The sequence below is a fragment of the Saccopteryx bilineata genome, chromosome 2 (genome assembly GCF_036850765.1).
Source record: "Saccopteryx bilineata isolate mSacBil1 chromosome 2, mSacBil1_pri_phased_curated, whole genome shotgun sequence".
In the NCBI taxonomy this organism is placed as follows: Eukaryota; Metazoa; Chordata; class Mammalia; order Chiroptera; family Emballonuridae; genus Saccopteryx; species Saccopteryx bilineata.
The window spans coordinates 224,577,350-224,596,373 of record NC_089491.1 but is presented as its reverse complement, the minus strand read 5'-3'; the positions used below and the strand labels follow the sequence as shown (position 1 = coordinate 224,596,373).

The 19,024-nt window shown below is 36.5% G+C and overlaps 1 protein-coding gene across 5 annotated transcripts in view; it reads right to left on the bottom strand.

The window, feature by feature from the left end:
* Positions 1–19: 19 nt before the first annotated feature.
* The window catches only part of BRWD1 (bromodomain and WD repeat domain containing 1), a 152,577-nt gene continuing 133,572 nt past the window's right edge, over positions 20–19,024 (bottom strand). For 3 of the 5 annotated variants that reach the window (XM_066259356.1, XM_066259358.1, XM_066259357.1), the window contains 3 exons: positions 17,548–18,441; positions 15,677–16,600; positions 20–4,049 (listed from right to left, as the gene is read on the bottom strand). In XM_066259356.1, coding sequence (XP_066115453.1) covers positions 3,691–4,049; positions 15,677–16,600; positions 17,548–18,441 — 2,177 coding nt within the window. In that variant the 3' untranslated portion in view covers positions 20–3,690. Of the gene's footprint in view, positions 4,050–13,085; positions 16,601–17,547; positions 18,442–19,024 lie in introns of those variants that run through there. The other 2 variants (XM_066259359.1, XM_066259360.1) reach the window with 1 other exon arrangement.

Sequence of the window (19,024 nt, the reverse complement as noted above, 5' to 3'; positions counted from 1 at the left end):
CGGACCGGGAGGGACAGGGGTCCGCAGCCCCATCCCCACTCTGGAGTGCTCCAGGAGGCGGGCCTCTCTGCCTTTCTCTCCCTCTCTCCGTTTTCGTTTTCCTTCTCGTTTAGGAGACACGGCATGAGCTTTAGTTTATTAATCACTTGGCTCCAAGCCGCGACCGGTCCCAGGTAAGTGTCGGCCCGGCTAGCGTGTCCACGGGACATTGGACAGAGGGAGGATGGAAGGGCTGGAAGAAACACAGTGCTTCGTGGTGTTATAAAAATGAGGCCTTTACTCTGGCAGTAGGAATTCACATTTCAAAAGCTGATGATCGTCAAGCTGGTCTAAAAGACTATGAGAATGCAAAAATACTACCTTCTTTTTAAAAACTTGGCCATTTCTAATACAAAATTTGTTTCCTCTTTAAATAGCCTTTCTCTGATAAAGCAAAGTAAATGTTTAACTGGTTCTCTTTAAAATTTGCTGGAAGACAAAGTTCTCGGAACACTATTCCAAGCAGGAGAAAAAAGGACAACTGTATACTATAGTTCAAATAAAAATGAAAATACCAGGTATTGCAGTGTTAAATTAAAAAAAAAAAAACATTTACCAAGATGTAGTTGTGCTGAAACTAGATGGCATTGCTTACATTTTGGAAGTCCATAAATAATCACAAAGTAGTAAGTTGGGGTCGGGGAAGCCTCTTGAGATCATCAAAAAATCTCCAAAAGTGACTAGAAACATCTTGTTTTAAGATGTGGAGAAATAATAATCAACAAAACTATTTACATAAAACCAATGTTTAGCAATTTCATACATTACTGCAAAATATAAGACTGGGCTTTGAAACAAAATTTTAACATGTAAGTATAAACAAGAACCAAATTACTATCCCATAAGAGCTTAGGAAACTTCACTAATGGTTAGCTGGAATATACAAGATTACCAAAGTGATGTTTTAAAACTGCGTTAAGACTCCTGGGTTAATTGGCTTTATAGAATGACTGAATTGCAGAATAAAATGGTTTGGGTATCACTTTGTGTTAGTCCTTTTGTTGAGTAAAATAACATCATTTTTACTATTAAGATCCTTAATTTGATCTCACAATTATATCATGAAATAACTTTTGGAAAGCTGATTAAAATTATAAATAGGGTAACACATTTGGCAATGATTAAAATTCTGGATACATTTAAGAGCATTTTACAAGAATGTTGTTTTAAACAAAAGCTTATTTCATGCAGTTACAGTAAGTTTAGGCCAAGCACTTAAAAAAAGGCAAATATGTTCAAATTAAATACTAAACCAGAGAAGCAGTTCCATTATGAAAGAGAGCTGATGGTGTAATCTCAAGTACTGACAGAAATTAACCCCAGCACAGTATATTACAAATTCAGAATCGAAGTGGTGAACACACAATGTGCTATACACACGATGTATTATAGATTGTCCACCTGAAACTAGTTTAATTTTATTAACCAATGTCACCTCGATAAATTCAATAAAAAATTTTTAAAGATAAATTCAAAATTGAAATCCTTTCATTACACTGAAATTGTAAAAAAAACACTTTTGCATAAAATAACCTTAACTTAGACAAATATTTTCATTTTATGGTATTTGTCATACCCAATTAAGAAATTTCTATAAAATTAAGTGTAAATATAGGACTGGAAATAGGTTTAATTTCAATAGTGATCAAAAATCAAACCCCATGCACCTAAAAATACTGACTGGGAATTCTCCCCTCTCTCACCTGCAATAATAACAAGATACTGGTATCACTATTTCAGATGAAACTATACTATAAACAGAGCAAAGGGTAAGAATTGTAGGGTAGAAGTGTTCTGTTTATGCTAAGAAAAAAACAAAACAAAAAGCCTTTTTTTAAGCAGACATGCAGCCACAAGCAAATTTCTCAAGTAATCCAGACACCTGGCCAATCTGTTCAACCAAAAAATATGCATTACATTAGTCTTTTAATGAAAAAGGAATAGAATTAGATTTCCATATTTTACTTTTTCAGATTTACACATGCAAATCATGTATTAATATTCACAGATATTTTAAAATGGGGAAACAACTTTTAACAACTCAGTTTTCCAATTGCATGTCTTGTGTTAAAAAGATTTGACATTATGTTCATTTAATCTGGTTATTTTAATTTCAATAAATAACTATTAACAATTGATTAAACCTAATTGCAAAGAAATTCTTATAGTATCAAGACTAGATTTTTCTATCCCAGTGAAGGCCACGAGATAACCCAGACATAATGCCATTCAAGTCTGCCATGAGATAGTAATAAATTCCCTCAAAGTGTTCATAAAGTTCTAACTTTTAAGGTACTATAGAGAAACATAAGATGATGTCACTGTATCATCTAAAAATATGACTGTTTCAATCTTAATTTATACTTGTTATTTTCTAACTGATTAAAACTAAGACCTGCCTCATAATGAGACACATTTTGGCATCTCTGTAAATGCTGCTACCTGAAAGGAAAACTGAGGAAAATAAGTTGATAGTTACATTCTTGGCTTTCATAAAAAAATATATATTCCTGTATTCCCTGAATTAGTCATTTCAAGTGGTCATCATTCAATATGAATTCCAATATTATAAACAAAATAAGACATTAATGGGTTTTCTCTTATTTCCAACACTACTTCAGAACTCGATTATTAAAATCCCCATCATTGAATCCCCAGGTCCTACTTAAGTTGTTTCAACTTTGGGGTTGTGAATTGCAGGAACTGCGTCTTGCTAAAGTATTGGCTTCGTTCAAGAGTCATATAGGCTCAATGGCAGTTCCTGAAACGTGCCTTATTTTTAGTTTAACAATGACACCACAGACATGGTGGTCTAAGTTTTTATACTCTCTAATGAAGAATCCTTAAAATGAGCAGGTTGAGATTTTGATATTTTTCATTCCTTTAGGTTTTTGCTATAGACCCTGTACACTTCCCATTACAGTTGGCCCTCCGTATCCAAGGTTCCCACATCTGGGGATCTCACCAACCACAAGTCAAGAATACTCTATTGGAGAAAAAATTAAAATTGTTGCCAATGCCTACTATGTACTTAGGCCAACCATAGTTGCTTTGTACTGAACATGTACTTTGTCATTAGTCCCTAAACAATACAGTGTAACAACTTTTTACACAGCATTTACATTGCATTAGGTATTATAAGTAATGTAGAGATGACAAAGTATATGGGAGGATGTGCCTAGATCATATGCAAATACTACACCATTTTATAGAAAGGACTTAAGCATCTGCAGTTTGGGGGGCATCCTGGAACCAACCCACCCCTGGGATATGGAGGAACAGCTTGTTTTCTTCCTGTAAGGAATCAAGAAATTTCTCCAAGGCCCTTCCTTTCTGAAAAGGAATTATTTTTTATGAGAGGTCATTAGTCTTTCCACCTCTCCCACTATAAGGCTTCACAAATCGACTTCCTTCCTCAGAATTCTTTGTAGTGTCTGTACAAAGGCTCACTGGGAGGAAGCCTTCCTAGGACCCACTTTGACTGGCTTATGGCTTTCAGAAAATTCCTTGAAAGGTGCCAAGAAGGGGTGAACTTTAGAGCTAGGAGCAGAATGCAACTGCCAGTTTACTTGTGGCCCTCATTGTTCTCGATTCCACTTCTACATTTTCATGGTCACTACTGTGCTTTTTCTTTCCAGGATCTGATCTGATCTAAAGCAAAAACATTTTGCCATTAGTATCTTCTAGCTCTTTTTCACTTTCAGAATTTATACTTGTATCATCCTCTTTATAAACATTCAGTAATTTTTTCTTAGCCGCAGCAGAAGCATTTCGATGGGGCAGTTTTCTGCTACTCTTCCTAATCCAGACATTTTCTGATGCTGAAATCGTTTCCTTTAGATTACTCATTATCTTTATTTTATTTGCAGCAACAGTAGCACATCTGCGGGGAACTCTCTCAGGCACCATTTTTGCTTTCATAGTGTCACTAGGCATTTGCACTGCATCCTTCTGATTATGCAAACATGTTCTCATTTTTGTATTGGGTTCTCTGTCTCTAGGAACAGATTCTGAAAAATGAGTGAAAGTTCATGTAAATGCAAAAATCTTGTAACACAAGATTTTACTACTTATTACATTCCTCAGCAATACATTCCTAAACAACAAATTGTAAAACTATTCACATTAATAAAAAAACATAAGTGATCGTCAGTACTACATAATTTTGACTTTAATATATAATCTTGCATTTCCTTATCTAAGAAGAAAGTCTGAAGAGCTAAGTTCCCTCCACCTGGCATAGTTTATTATCTGTAAGGATAATGGACACTTAAGATAGTAGCACACTTGTGAGACTGGGGTTAAGTACGTCTAGCTGATAAAGCTGTTAATCTAAGATCTGAATTTTTAGAAGAACCACATACAAGTTTTAAATTTTTCGTATCATTTCTAGCACTCTATGTTGAACTACTTTAAAATATTCAATAGGTGTTCTGAAATGTTCCTAGAACCTAAACAAGAAGGAAATGACACAATGACACAGCATCAGCTTGATTTCAAGATACTTTTTAAAGTTTTAATTCTAATATCAGTATTTCCTTCAGTCAAAAAAAACCCCAACCCATTAAATTGGTAGCTAGTAGATAAAAAGGAACTGTATATTTGTTTTAGAGAACTGAAACATGGTTTTAGTCCTAATTTTTTCAAATATTTGTGCATTTTATATAACTGAATTGTTTGTTTTTTTTTGTGACAGATAGAGAGGGCCAGATAGGGACAAACAGGAAGGGAGAGAGATGAGAAGCATCAGTTCTTCATTGCGGTTCCTTAGTCTCCTTAGTTATTCATCAATTGCTTTCTCATATGTGCCTTGACCAGCAGGCTAACAGAGCGAGTGACCCCTTGCTCTAGCCAGCGACCTTGGGCTCAAGCCAGTGACGATTGGGTCATGTCTATAATCCCATGCTCAAGCCAGCGAGCCCACACTCAAGCCAATGAGCCCACACTCAAGCTGGCGACTTCGAAGTTTTGAACCTGGGTCCTCTGCATCCAAGTCCAACACTATCTACTGCACCACTGCCTGGTCAGACTGGAATTGTTAAATCCTAGTTTCATTATGCAAATATTTTTGGAACTAGGTATGTGCCGGGCACACAGAGGATCAGGATGAGATTCAAAAACAAATTCTACACATGTAACTATAGTTGCTATAAAGAATGAAGAAGATGCTGTAAGAACATATTTTAGAAACAAACTCCTCTAAGGGACAAGAAAGGCTTCCTTTGAGAAAGTGTCCTTGCAGCCAGGAGCTAGAAAGTGAAGGGGACCCATCACGGGATTTCCCAAGGGCAGCTTGGATCCAACACATGGGAGCTTTGCTGAGGAGCAATGTGATGGTGGACCTACTACTTAACTCCACGGTTACCTATGTAGGTGCACCCAAAGCCAGATTTTCAAATTTCAAACAGAGCAAATAGTACTCTTCTAGGGCAGAAGTATTTGATAAAAATGCATCTAAAGTTCATTTACCCCTGAATGTTAGAACTTATCTCTTGGCAATCTAGTCTTTCTTTTATAAGATGGAAAGAAACATCTATTTGTTGTTTCACTTATTTATTCATTTACTGATTGATGCTCATATGTGTCCTGACTGGGGATTGAACCCACAACCTTGGCATATCTGGACAACACTCCAACCAATTGAGCTACCTGGCCAGGACCTTGGCAATCTCATCTTGAAGTCATTAGGAATCAAACTAGCTAAAACCATTTTAAAGGTACATAGTCTTATCTAACCAGTGGTGGCACAGTGGATATAGCATCAACCTGGGACGCTGAGGACTCAGGTTCCAAACCCCAAGGTTGCCAACTTGAGCATGGGATTATAGGCATGACCCCATGGCCACTGGATTGAAGTCTAGGGTTGCTGGCTTGAGCAAGGTGTCACTGGCTCAGTTGGAGCCCACCCCTCTCCATCCTGTCAAGACATGTATGAGAGGCGGTCAGTGCACAAACAACTAAAGGGATGCAACTACAAGTTAATGTTTCTCATCTCTCTCCGTGTGTTTGTGTGTCATTTGTCTCTAAGAGAAAGAAAAAAAGTACAGAAGTCTTGCTGGGGATGAGTTTATAGGTCCTGCCCTCAAGTTTTCAAAGAATCAGCAGTCCATAGGACAGGCTGTAAATCAAGAAATAATTACATTTGACATCTGGAAAGCTCACTCCCACTACAGCCTTTTCACTACTCAGGACTGGAAAGTAGGGTTTTGGGATGTCAGCTATCAAGCATTATTCTCTATCAGTGAAAGTACCAACTACCAACCTTCTTAGTTTTTCCTTTTGTAAATGGAAATGTCGGGCCCTCCCATCATTAAGGACAAATGGCCTGACCTTTGGTGGCGCAGTGGATAAAGCGTCGACCTGGAAATGCTGAGGTCGCCGGTTCGAAACCCTGGGCTTGCCTGGTCAAGGCACATATGGGAGTTGATGCTTCCACCCCCTCCCCCCTTCTCTCTCTCTGTCTCTCCTCTCTCTCTCTCTCTGTCTCTCCCTCTCCTCTCTAAAAATGAATAAATAAATTAAAAAAAAAAAAAAGCCTGACCTGTGGTGGCGTGGTGGATAAAGCGTCGACCTGGAAATGCTGAGGTCACCGGTTCGAAACCCTGGGCTTACCTGGTCAAGGCACATATGGGAGTTGATGCTTCCTGCTCCTCCCCCCACTTCTCTCTATCTCTCTCTCCTCTCTCTCTCTCTCCTTTCTAAAATAAATAAATAAAATAAAAATAAAAAAAATTTTTTAAAAAAATTAAAAAAAAAAAAAAGACAAATGAGTACAGGTGAAAACAGCTTCTTTGGATTGACCCGTTAACAACACAGCAAGAATCCTGAGTCAAGTCTTTTGCCCTCAGAAGAAAAGCCCTTCCGCTTTTACCGTAAATCTATGAAATGCATTTCAAAGATGTGCCTGTGCTTTCTCCAAGACCCATAATACAGTGTGTTCGTAAAGTCATGGTGCACTTTTGACCAGTCATAGGAAAGCGACAAAAGACGATAGAAATGTGAAATCTGCACCAAATTAAAGGAAAACCCTCCCAGTTTCTGTAGGATGATGTGGCAGCCTGTGCGCATGTGCAGATGATGACGTAACACCGTGTATACAGCGGAGCAACCCACGGCCATGCCAGTAGAGATGTGGATGGTACAGAGGAAAGTTCAGTGTGTTCTGTGGCTCACTAAATTTGAATCCGTGACCAAAGTGCAATGTGAATATTGGCACGTTTATAACAAAGTGCCACCACATAGGAATGACATTACTCGGTGGGATAAGCAGTTGAAGGAAACCAGCAGTTTGGTGGAGAAACCCCGTTCTGGTAGGCCATCAGTCAGTGAGTCTGTAGAGGCTATACGGAATAGCTACCTAAGGAGCCCTAAAAACTGTGCGTGAACCCACATTGAATTGCACTGAATAGGTATGAAACTGGGAGAGTTTTCCTTTTATTTGGTGCAGATTTCACATTTCTGTCGTCTTTTGTTGCTTTCCTGTGACCGGTCAAAAGTGCACCATGACTTGACGGACACACTGTAGTTCTCCCCAATTAGGTTAGTAACAACTTTACTTAAAAAAATAAAAATAAAGCCCAGAAACACGAGTCCCTTTTGCCAATTATGTTTTACATGCTTTCCCAATGAGAATTCTATTTCTAAAAACACATTTTGTTCAGTGTAAATTACCAGGCGTTGCAAAAAAACGTTTTTTAGCAGACTAAGCTAAGCATCACGGCAGTGCCGCACGCAGCATACCCCATTTATTTCGGCTCGGTGGAGTCACATGCATGTGTAGCTGGGGAAGTAAAATGGGAAGTGGCTTAAAATGCAGTGTTTTTACCCCTTCTTCCTACCACTAGGAATTTTTAGCCTCCCATCCAAGTACTAACCAGGCCCGAACCTGCTTAGCTTCTGAGATCAGACGAGATCAGGCGCATTCAGGGTGATATGGCCGTAGACCACTAGGAATTTTTAAATTGTGAACATTACTCTCTGCAAACCAACCCTAGATCCAAAGCCAGTCTTTATCTTTAGAACATTAAATCATTGTTGGGCAAAGTGGGGTGGGCAAAAGTAGGTTTACAATTGTGAGTCCATGATAGATTTATTCTATTGTTAATACTGCCATTTGTAAACCTGCTTTTGCCCACCCATGTATATTAATATGCTATAACAGATGATGAATAGTTAAAATATATAGCAAAATTAAATTATAGTGAAATTTGTACTAATGGCAGATTCGGGATATACAAGTATCACTCAAAGAACAACTATTTGCATACTGAAAAAGAATTAAAAGTACACAACAGGTTCACTCTCCTACAACTTACCCAGTTGACTAGCAAAGATAAAATCCTTTTACAACCAAAAAGTTCTGTAGGACAAAATGATTTAAATTGTAGCAATTAATTACTTTGTGATGTAGTGATGGAAGTACCCTATACTGATAACTTGGGAACCTAGTAGATACTAACTCTAAGACATGTGAGTAAATGCTTATTTGTACTCCAAAATTAGAGAAAAGTTAAGATTCTACAGAAAAGACTATAGTAGGCTTTTTAAAACACTTTAAGGAAATTTAAACTTCAAATAACTATGTCCAGAGTGAGGGAGAATATGAGAGTATATTATATTACACAGAGCAATTCCAACTTGCTAAAGCTGTATCTCTAAAGTCTTAGCTCATAGGCCCTGGCTGGGTAGTTCAATTGGTTCAAGTGTTGTGCCAATATGCCATGGTTGCAGTTTGATTCCTGGTTAGGGCACATACAAGAATCAGCCAATGAATGCAAAATTTAAGTGAAACAACAAATTTGAGTTTCTCTTCCTCTATCTCTAAAATCAAATAAAATTATTAAATAAAGTCTTGGAACATAAAGTGAAAATTTCATAAAGAATAAAATAATCTAAGGAAGAGTAACTTGAGTGGAATTAAAATAATACATAAATATAAGTCAGTTAATTTTATTGAGAACTTAGTAAATTATAAAGTGCTTTATTCTCCTTGGAAAACTAGTTTTTAGAAATATATACAGGATAATTCAATTAGGTAAGTCCAATTTATATGTTAATTTACCAGCTTAAAATTTTTTGGAGGATGCTCTAACAATACATTTGTGATAGTGTTATTTAATACTAACAAGATAGTACAATCCCACAAGTCCTAGTGTCCCAGATGGTCTTGGGTCAGTTGTGTGTGTTGGAAGTCACTGAGTGCTTGAAGCATTGTTGCTGGCCTATAAATGAATCCCTATATGGGTATGGCAAAAACCTCATTAGAATAAAAATTTACATTTGTAGTACTCTTATCAGCTTACCTAAATAGCCACTTTAAATCATAACTCAGATCACTGTGTATTTTAAAATGGTCTGCAGTGAACAGAAGCAGAGACATTACAGCTTTGATTAGAAGCAATAATCTCGTTTCTATATTTTAAGGATTATACTTCTTGATACAAAATTGTTTTCCTAAATCCAAAGTAAACTACACATCCTTGCTATAGAAGCATAAAGAATTTTAATCTGATTGGAACAAGAGAAAAGAATGCCTAAATCAAAATGAAAATAGAGCCTATTTCATGTACTTTTCAAGTACTGATATTATTGGTGTGGTTGGTGGGTAAATTCCACTTAGAGGGGAAACCTTTTAGTTGCAAATCATAACCTGTCTCCAGCAAGGCTTTGTCAAAGCTGGTCTGAGATGTCCTTTCTTCACTGCCTCCCTTTGCTGGGAACAATGAAATGACCAAAACTCAGGAAGCAAATAGGCTTTATCACTGATATTCATCCCCACTAAAGCTAGTTTGCAAAAAGGACTCCATAAACTGAGAAGTCTCTTTAGAGAATGGCTATAGAATAAAGTTTTCTGTAACTCTCTGGGTTTAACATTATACAATTTTTTTCTAGGGGAATTGGTAATAGAGGTGTCAATTCCAACGGTGTGGCAGTGTGGCAGGTCAGGAGACTCAGAAATGAATCCATAATCTAGAGTTCTTCACTTCATTTATGAAGTCTTCAATACACTCAGTGAGGCTACCACTGAACCCTGAATTGTCTTGTTTTGCACCTACAACTAACAAGGTATAGCTTCTCTCATTACTAGAAAGGTAACTGGTAACAACATTCTTACTGTCATTCTCACAAGATTTTTTATTACTATTCTAATTATTTTTCTAAAAAGCTGATGAAAGCTCAATGAAGTATGAGAGGGATCTGATACTTATCTGTTTAATGAACTTTTTAAAGAAATATCTCAGCACACTTCAAACTAACAGGAAGCATAAGGTATCAGAAGTAAATACTGAGCTTACAATTGTCTTTATTTCTTCACAAATGAAAAGCAGCTGGGTCACAAGGAATCCAATGACATCCCTTGTTCAAGGACATCTCGACTCCCTTCAGTCTCCCTCAGCCACCCAGTTCATAGCCCTGCGTTCTGCCCGCATGAGAAATCACAAGTGGGTAGAGATCAGGGAACTGCTTATGACAAGAGGTCAAGGTGAGCTGCAAGGAAAATGGACCCCACATTGCAAACCTTACTGAATTAATCACCCAGGAGGCTTGAAGCAATTTAAAAAAAAGCCTTATTAAATTACACTCTTACTCTTTCAGTTAGTAACTGACTAAAAAACTGGTTCCTAGATGAAAATGCTCAGATGTGCTAATAAACTCAGAAAATTAGGGAACATGAGATCTTGCTTCCCAGCCCGTTGTCAATTTGGCTCTAATAAATACTTGTAAAAATTCTTAAAAAAAAAAAAATAGAGATCTTGTGTGGGAGTGGAAAATTAAAAGATTTGCCTCTTTGAGAGACTCTAATAAAATGGTGAGAATTTTTCAGGTGAACTGAATGTGTACAGTCTGAGACTAAATATAGATAAATACTTAGAAAATTAACGTCAGTATATTAAAAACCAAAGATTCTTTTGGCATTTCAGTCTTTTCCTGTGGAACCACCAGAAAGTGGGCTGCTGCCATTGTCAGCAGTCTGTGGCTGGTCATCTCATTTCAGCTAGGTCAGTTAGAATGCCTCCTTCTCTTTAGCAGCTCAAATTCCCATGAAAGTCTTTAATAAGTGATAAAACTTACCTTAAAATTAACTTCAAAACTAAAGTATAACCACAAAATATATATGTTGTAACACTTATAATTATATTAAATGCAACTATGAGTTCTGACAAGGAGCTACATAGTCAGTAACATGCTCCCAAAGAGAGGAGCCTACAGATTGGTAGGACCCAAATGTTGCGACTGCCTCCTCCCTCAACCTCTCTCCATCAAAGTTGTAAGAGCAATCCTGGAGAAGACTACAGTAAGAGTCTAGATTTTTTTTTTTTTTACAGTATTAACAATATATTAGGAACAAGCTTGGCAGATTGAGTGGTAAAAAAAAAACAAAAAACCTGAACTTTGAGAATTCCCATGTATCCTTAGGCAACATCGATTATTTAAGAAAATAGCTATAAAAATACTCTTTAAATGTGAGGAGAACACAGCCCTCATCACTATATTTTCCACTTCAAACCTTTCCATTAATTCACAATTGAGCTACAAGTAGAATTAGCATTTACTAATTAGTTGGACTGTATTTTCCAACAACACTCATTTTCTCCCTAGCTTTGACAAATTTTTTGGTTTGGTCTTTGTTTCCAAATACTAGAATAAGAGAGTCTTTATACTGTTAATATGAAAATTCTTAGGGTTTCTGCTTTATTATTTCCTGATATCCATAGCAGAAGTGCAAGGTATACTTAAATAATGAACAGACAAAAATTTCTTCTACAATGAAAGTGCTTTGTTGTACCCATCATACTAGAATAATTAAGCTATAATTTCCATTCAGTATAAGAAAACTAAAATATTTGGTGACAGCTACAAGATACCTACCAGAGTAAATATGCTGACTTAGTAGCAATGAAAAAATGGGGCTGGTATTTCAACTCTAGTTAATGTCAATACAAAAAAAACGTTATCTGGCCATTTAAGTTACTCAAAAACTCAATGCAATTAAGTAGGAAGGAAACCAAAAGTACTATATATGCACCTTTAACAATGTTCTTACATTCTGATATAAAACCCCATCATTTTCTTCAATCAAATCAAGTATGTCCTGAGAGAAGAGATTAAAATCCTTTCAGCTTAGTTTTTAATCTTATACAATGAAGTTACTAAATTTTGTATGTATTTATTCCATAGGGGGAAAAAAGGCTAGAAGAGGACAAGGAATGTAGTCGTGACCCAATGTTATTATATATAAGACTTTTTACTTAAGATGTCATCAATCAATGGAGTGGGGAGGATTTGGTGACATCTCTTAACCTTGTTTTTGGACAGCAGTACCCTCGGACATTTTTATTGATTTATGTCTTTCTCCATTTGCACTTCTAGGTTTTGAAGTGCATTTTCCTAAAACATAAGTTCTTTCCTCCATTTCCTTGTTATAAAACTAATTTTCAAGTACAAGATTTAAAAAGAACTACTGTATTTTAATTTAGAAGGTATAATTGCTTTATCCTTTTCTAAAGATTACTAAATTGAGAAAGGATTTAATCAGAGATTTGCCCCTAAAATAAAAAAGGGAGAACAACCCCTGAGAGTTATCTAGGGATAAACTTTTCCTTTTATTCAGAAATTACTATACATTGTCAGTATACCCTTTTTAAATTAAGTAGGATATGGGGGGAAAATGCTTTTAAGACCTCACCTATTTTTTAAGTGTGTGAAATCTTTTTTTCTTAATAATGCTTGGTAAAACTAATCTTTCAAAGAAATCGAAAAACAAATCTCAATACCTCAAACCTTTTTGTTTACACCATAAATGAATAAAATCATAGGACTTTGGACATACAAAACCACAGTAGTCTTTTTTCATATACCATTAAGTTACTTCATGTGCAATGTAAAGTTACAGCACTTCTGTATCAGTTCACATAACCTTTTATCTTCTCTCTCAAGAAAAATACAGACTGTATCCCAAACATATTAAAGTACATCTGTGCATTAAATCCCTGCGCATTTTCACATAAAGTAGAAAAAAAGGTCAAACGTTCTAGTGCTCAGTGTAAACATTTTGAACTATTAATTATTTATTAATTTTCCTTACAGGTATTTAGGAGTGTGTATCACATATTCAAAGTTAATCTTAGGAATAGCACCATAACAAAAAAATAAAATAAAAATGATGATTCTCTCTATAATCCCTTAGTTTCACTTCAGAATTTGAGAAGCTACCATTTTGAGAAACATGCCTTCAAAGTCACCAGGCCAATTCTTGTTTTTCAAGATGAAACCAGAATACTTCTTATATAAACAAGGGTCTAACCATTTGGACAAAATAAAAAATTAGTAATTAGTTGACCAGCCTATCAATGACCAATTTATTCAGTCTAAAAGATAACCTATTGATGAAGCCCAAATGGTCCAAGTATCATTTTACCAAAAGAATTTCTGTTTATGAAGTATTCCATATTTATTTATGACTTTTTTGGTACCTTTTCACAAATGATGGTAAACATGGAGTTATAACCCTGAGAACAGATATGAAACAGAGAAGCTTCAGAAGAGTTTAAATAAATTAATGGATATGACATCTACCACCACTTCTTAAAATTAAGAAAGTAAAAAGCACTCCATTAATTTTTTCAGGTGAAGAGTCAAGGACAACTATCCTGCATCACAACTATCCTGCATCAAACTGTCTACTATACAATTAATACGAGCTTTGAGAAGAAAAGCATCATAGTTTTGAAGTGGTGATAGCTCTCTAAACAACCAAAGGAGAGGCAGGTATCTCATCTATCTCAGCTGGTAATGTCAAAAAAATATCCTTCCCCTTGTGCCTTACATACAGTAGATAGCATACCTTCTACCATTTCAAACCATTAACTACAGTACAAAGTCACAACACTTAAGAACATTCTTTTAACACTAAAACCAGGGTCTGGTGCTCTTCCATATCTGCCACCTTAAGGAGACACAGGAGAAAGGGGTTAAATTTTATCTGAAACCAAATACTTAGGGCCAATAAAGAGTAAAAAGTTGGGAGTACTGTAACATACCCCCTTCGCTACAAAATATGTAAACCATTTGAATCAAGTCCATTTCAGGCACAAACAAGCTAGGAATGGCCACCTACATATACTGTTTGGAGTAGCACAACCTATCAAGTAAAAAAATTTGGCTCGAAAAAATAATTATGATTATTTGATGTGATAAAAGTTTCATTTTAAATGGATTCCAAAATTATTTTCCCACAAAACATGACTTTCTTAGATTTAAACTAGAGGTCACTAATAAAGATACACTTTGTTGCCCCACCAAAGAATGCATGAGATTACACATGGCAGCAATAAGCTAAAACAAAGAGATGGAGAATGACACTTAACTGTTTTCCTATGTAAGTGAGATCTGCAGCTGCACACTTAACAAAACTCAACCCTACGATTTCAATAGAAATGGGGGAAACTACATATAACTTAAATACTCTTTTAGTCCTGTACACTCTATTAAAGAAAAAACTTTTCCTAAATCTAAGGCACAAAAACTTCTCTATTTCATAGTAAACCTATGGAAGACCAAGAGTTTGGTTAAATCCCATACATGGATACCAAGAGGTCTTGGAAAGAAAATTATATAGCATTTTTGTTAGTGCACAATTTAAAATAAAATGCTAGAACCATGGTCTGGCCTTAGAGGTTTAAAATATACAATCAAAACATTATAAAAAATAATTTACCAGCACTTTATAAATTCAAATTTATAAAATAAAAGTGTTATTTTCCTTTAAAATAAAGAGAAAGACTAAACAGCATTTGGGGGAAATAAAAACTGGAAACCATTTCAATGAAAATGACCAAATCTGGTAGAATGCATTCTACTCAAGCAGCCAGAGAAAGAAAAAAAAAAGTGGTAGGTACCTTACCTACTACTAATCATGGTTACTCCTCCCATGATTATAATGTCAATATGCACATAATATTTATGAAAAATTTGTAAACATGGGTCATGTGAAATTGTTATACTACAATAGGACATGGGTTAAAAACTACCATCTCTTGAATTCAGAAAATATCTGCATGGTACCTGTTACCATGAAAGTAATGCTCACTGGTTTCAATAACCAGGGTGTCTAGTGTTTAACATATTTCAAATTCTTGCTGTATGTAGTTAAATACTGTTTAAGTAGATCTGCCCCCAAAACGAAGCATATTTTGGCACCTGTGCTGAATGCTGTTACAAAGGCAAGCAAGTGCAAATAAAAATAACAGTCATGATTTAGTCACATTCATAACTTTTCATAGAAAAATATAAATATATTCCCTGAATTGTAGGACAAAAAAAATAATTTCAACAGCCAGGTTTCACCATAAATCCCAGTCCATTTTCTCTTTGAATGAACTGGTTTTCCCTCAAGGTCATAAGGTGCAATCATCAAACTCTAACACATTTTCTAAGTTCCTGTCATCATCCCCATCATGGTATCTCACAGTCCTTCTACCCTGATTTCTCGTTTTTATTTTTGAACGTCGGAGAACTCTCTTAGATTTTGCATAGTCCAAATCCTCCCAGTCATTGTCATCCACACTTAACCTAGAACGCTTGCTCTGTCTTTGTCGCCTCACAGTTTTAGATATGTTAGCTGTAAAAGTTTTACCTTTTCTAACTAGTTTTGCTTTTCCTTTCGCTTTCCTCTTTTTGATTTTTGTCTCATCAGCACAGTCAACATCTGATTCAGTTATAGATCCCAACTCTGAATCAGATTTGGGACTTGTGTCAGGTTCACACTCTGAATTCCCTGTCATTTCCGAAATCTTCATACTTCCCAATTCAGGCTGCAGTCTCTTCCTTTTCATTTCCGTCTTAGCTGCTTCCTGCGACTCCTGAATCACTTCTGTCTTACTGAAAGGAGCCTTCCCATAGGTCCTGAGTTTTCTGCCGTTCCACCTGCGCAGCCCGTAATTCAGTTCCTCTTCAAAGTTAGTCTCGGCAGTAGCTTTCTGATCCAAAACTGACTCTGAAGAAAGCTTTCTATCCATTTCACCCCCAGGAATATGGCTTTTTGAATCTTCCTCTGAAGACCCAATCAATGAGTTCTTTTTTCTAGAAGGTGCAACATTTGTTTTGTGATTACTGGTCTGCCTGTTCTTATGTTCTGAATCCGACATGCCTTCAGAATCTGAGTCTTCATTTAAAGACTGACGGGTGCTTTTTGTGCTCCTGTCTGAGTTAGTTCCGTGTGGCTCTCCTTCACAGGACTCCTGTTCGTTCGGCAGTTCACAGTTTACATCTCCCTCAGAATCACTCTCTATTTTCTTAGCCGTGGTCCACACAGAGCGTAGAGGCTTTCTCCTTCTGCTTCTGCTCCTGGTACGCCCCTGCTCTACACTAACGCCTCCCATATCACTCCGGGGTTTACTCTGACTGGCAGCCATGGCTGCACATCTTCTAGGAATCCTTAGGAGACCTGTTCTGGCTTTAGAAAATTTCTTAACCACCTTCGAATTGCTGTCTGAGTCACTGGAATACACCCTTTTCCTGGAAACTTTTCTGCTTTGTCCATGGTCTTGTGATGTAGAATCTAAAAATAAGAGTATTCCTTTAATCTTTAATAGAACATTTAAATAACTGCAGTTCAGAAATCATTCTTACAAACTTGGAAGAGGCAGTGAATGCAATGGGAGCAGTGACCTGACAGGCTCAGCACCATTCACAAGTACATGTTCCCATCAGTAAAACCCCAGGCCTTTCTAGCTATACATTCAAGACACCTAACACTAAAACACTTTATTATATGCATAGATACTCAACTCTGACCACTACACTAAGGTATACAAACTAGTTGCTTACTCTCAGCCTCCCTAAAACTCTTCCCTTCAAGTTCCTATCATACCAACAACTTTTCATCCAAGTTTTAGCTGCATCTTGCTCTTTAATTTTTCATCAATCCCTGTTTACCATGAGTATTATCTTAATATAGCAACTTATTTTACCTCTCCATGCTCCAGAGTTATCACTAAAATTGACAATAAGACTAATAATAGTCCCTATCTCATAAAAGATATGAAGACTAAACTGATTAATAAACAACAGACATTTAGAAAAACTTCATGATACACAGAACATCTCAGCAGCTTCTCTGGTAGCTGTTATTATTACTTACCACATTCCTTTCAACCAGTCCTAGACCATTTTCTTTCCTCTTCTCAAACTATCATCATGACAGTTTATAAATGGGCTTACCTCTGCTTTTAAACCCATCGCTAATATAATATCCCCATTATCAACAGAAGAAGTGAAGTCTTTTAATAGAAATAGTTAAGGCTGAGATTGCCTGTTATGTGAATATAACTAAATATACTCAACAGTTATCTACAGACATGGATAAATAAGGGATGCACAGAAAAGACTAATGAGTAATGCATGGGGTGGAGAGAAAATAGTTGGCAAAGGGAAGTCTCGGGCAAGAAAAACAATGTATGCTATAAGGAAAGGACAAGAATAAATCAGTGAAATGTTTTCAATTACCTTTCATAAAATTGTTTGGTTTCTCTTTCATTTTGTCATCCTCTGAATCCAAACCAGTCTCAGATACATGAGCTGAGAGAGAGGGGGACCCAGCAACAGCTTCACACTTCAGATTTGCCGACATCAGGTTTGTTTCTCTTTTGTGACATCTATCATCTCTATCTTCTTCAGATTCAGAGTCCTCTGAATCACTGAAGATCACTGCTTTTTTAAGTGAAGAAGCATTCTTGAGACTTGTGCTGTATTTCCTACCAGCATATTTTTGGGGTTCAGAATCTGCTCCCTCCTCTGCTCCTGAGATGCTTCCTGTCTTAACTTTCTGCCCAGACATTGATGGGCCAGTAGTTCTGTTATGTCCATTATCTGAACCATAACTTTTAGAGTCTTCCTCAGAAGACTCTATTTTAAGAAATTTTGTTTTAGAAGTTGTTGGCATATGGGACTTGTAACCATTAGCATGCCAGTTTTTCCAGACTACCTGCAAGTCACTTTCTGACTCCGAATCTCCATTGGCAGTGCTCTGGGCAGCATGACAACTGGACACTGGTGATGGCTGGTTTTGATCTTTTAGCTCCTCTTCATCAGTTTCTAACTTTAAGCTTTGATCATCTTCAGAAGTATAGAGTAACTTTTTCCTAGCTATAGCAGAAGCATTGCGATGAGGCAGCTTGCGGCCGGAGCAGACACTTTCAGAGCTGGAATTCTCCTCGACATCACTCATGAGCTTTATCTTGTTGGCAGCCACAGCAGCACACTTTCGTAGCACTTTCCGGTTGTTGCCAGCTCGAGCTTTTAGACTTTCACCAGTCTCCAATGAATTGTTATCAGAGTCACTTAAATAGACTCTCTTTCGAGTGGCTTTTCTGCCACATCCATTTTCTAAAGAAACTGGACCTTAGAAATAAAGTAACAATAAGATTAAAAAAGCCTTCCTTATTTCATTTTTTAATGACATTATTTTAGTACTGATGTTCCTTATATTTTACTGCCAAAATAGACTTCCTTTCTAAATCTAAAAGGCCTACAGGATGAAACAGAAAAGACAGCCCAGAAACAAACCTACACATATATATGGTCAATTAATTTACAACAAGACAAGAATACACAATGGGGAAAGGACAGACTCTTCAATAAATGGTGTTGGTAAACTGGACAGCATGTGTAAAAGAATGAAACTACTATCTCACAGCACACACAAAAATTAACTCAGAAGAGATTTAAGATTTAATATAAGACCTGAAACCATAAAACTCCTAGAGAAAACACAGGCAGTAAGCAACATGACATTGGCTTTAGTGATGAACTTTTTAATCCAACAATAAAAGCAAAGGCAACATAAGCAAAAATAAACAAGTGGGACTGAATCATCAAACTGAAAGCTGCACAGCAAAGGAAATTATCAACAAAATGAAAAGACAACCTACTGAATGAGATAAAATATTTGCAAACCATCAATATGATAAGGAGTTAATATCCA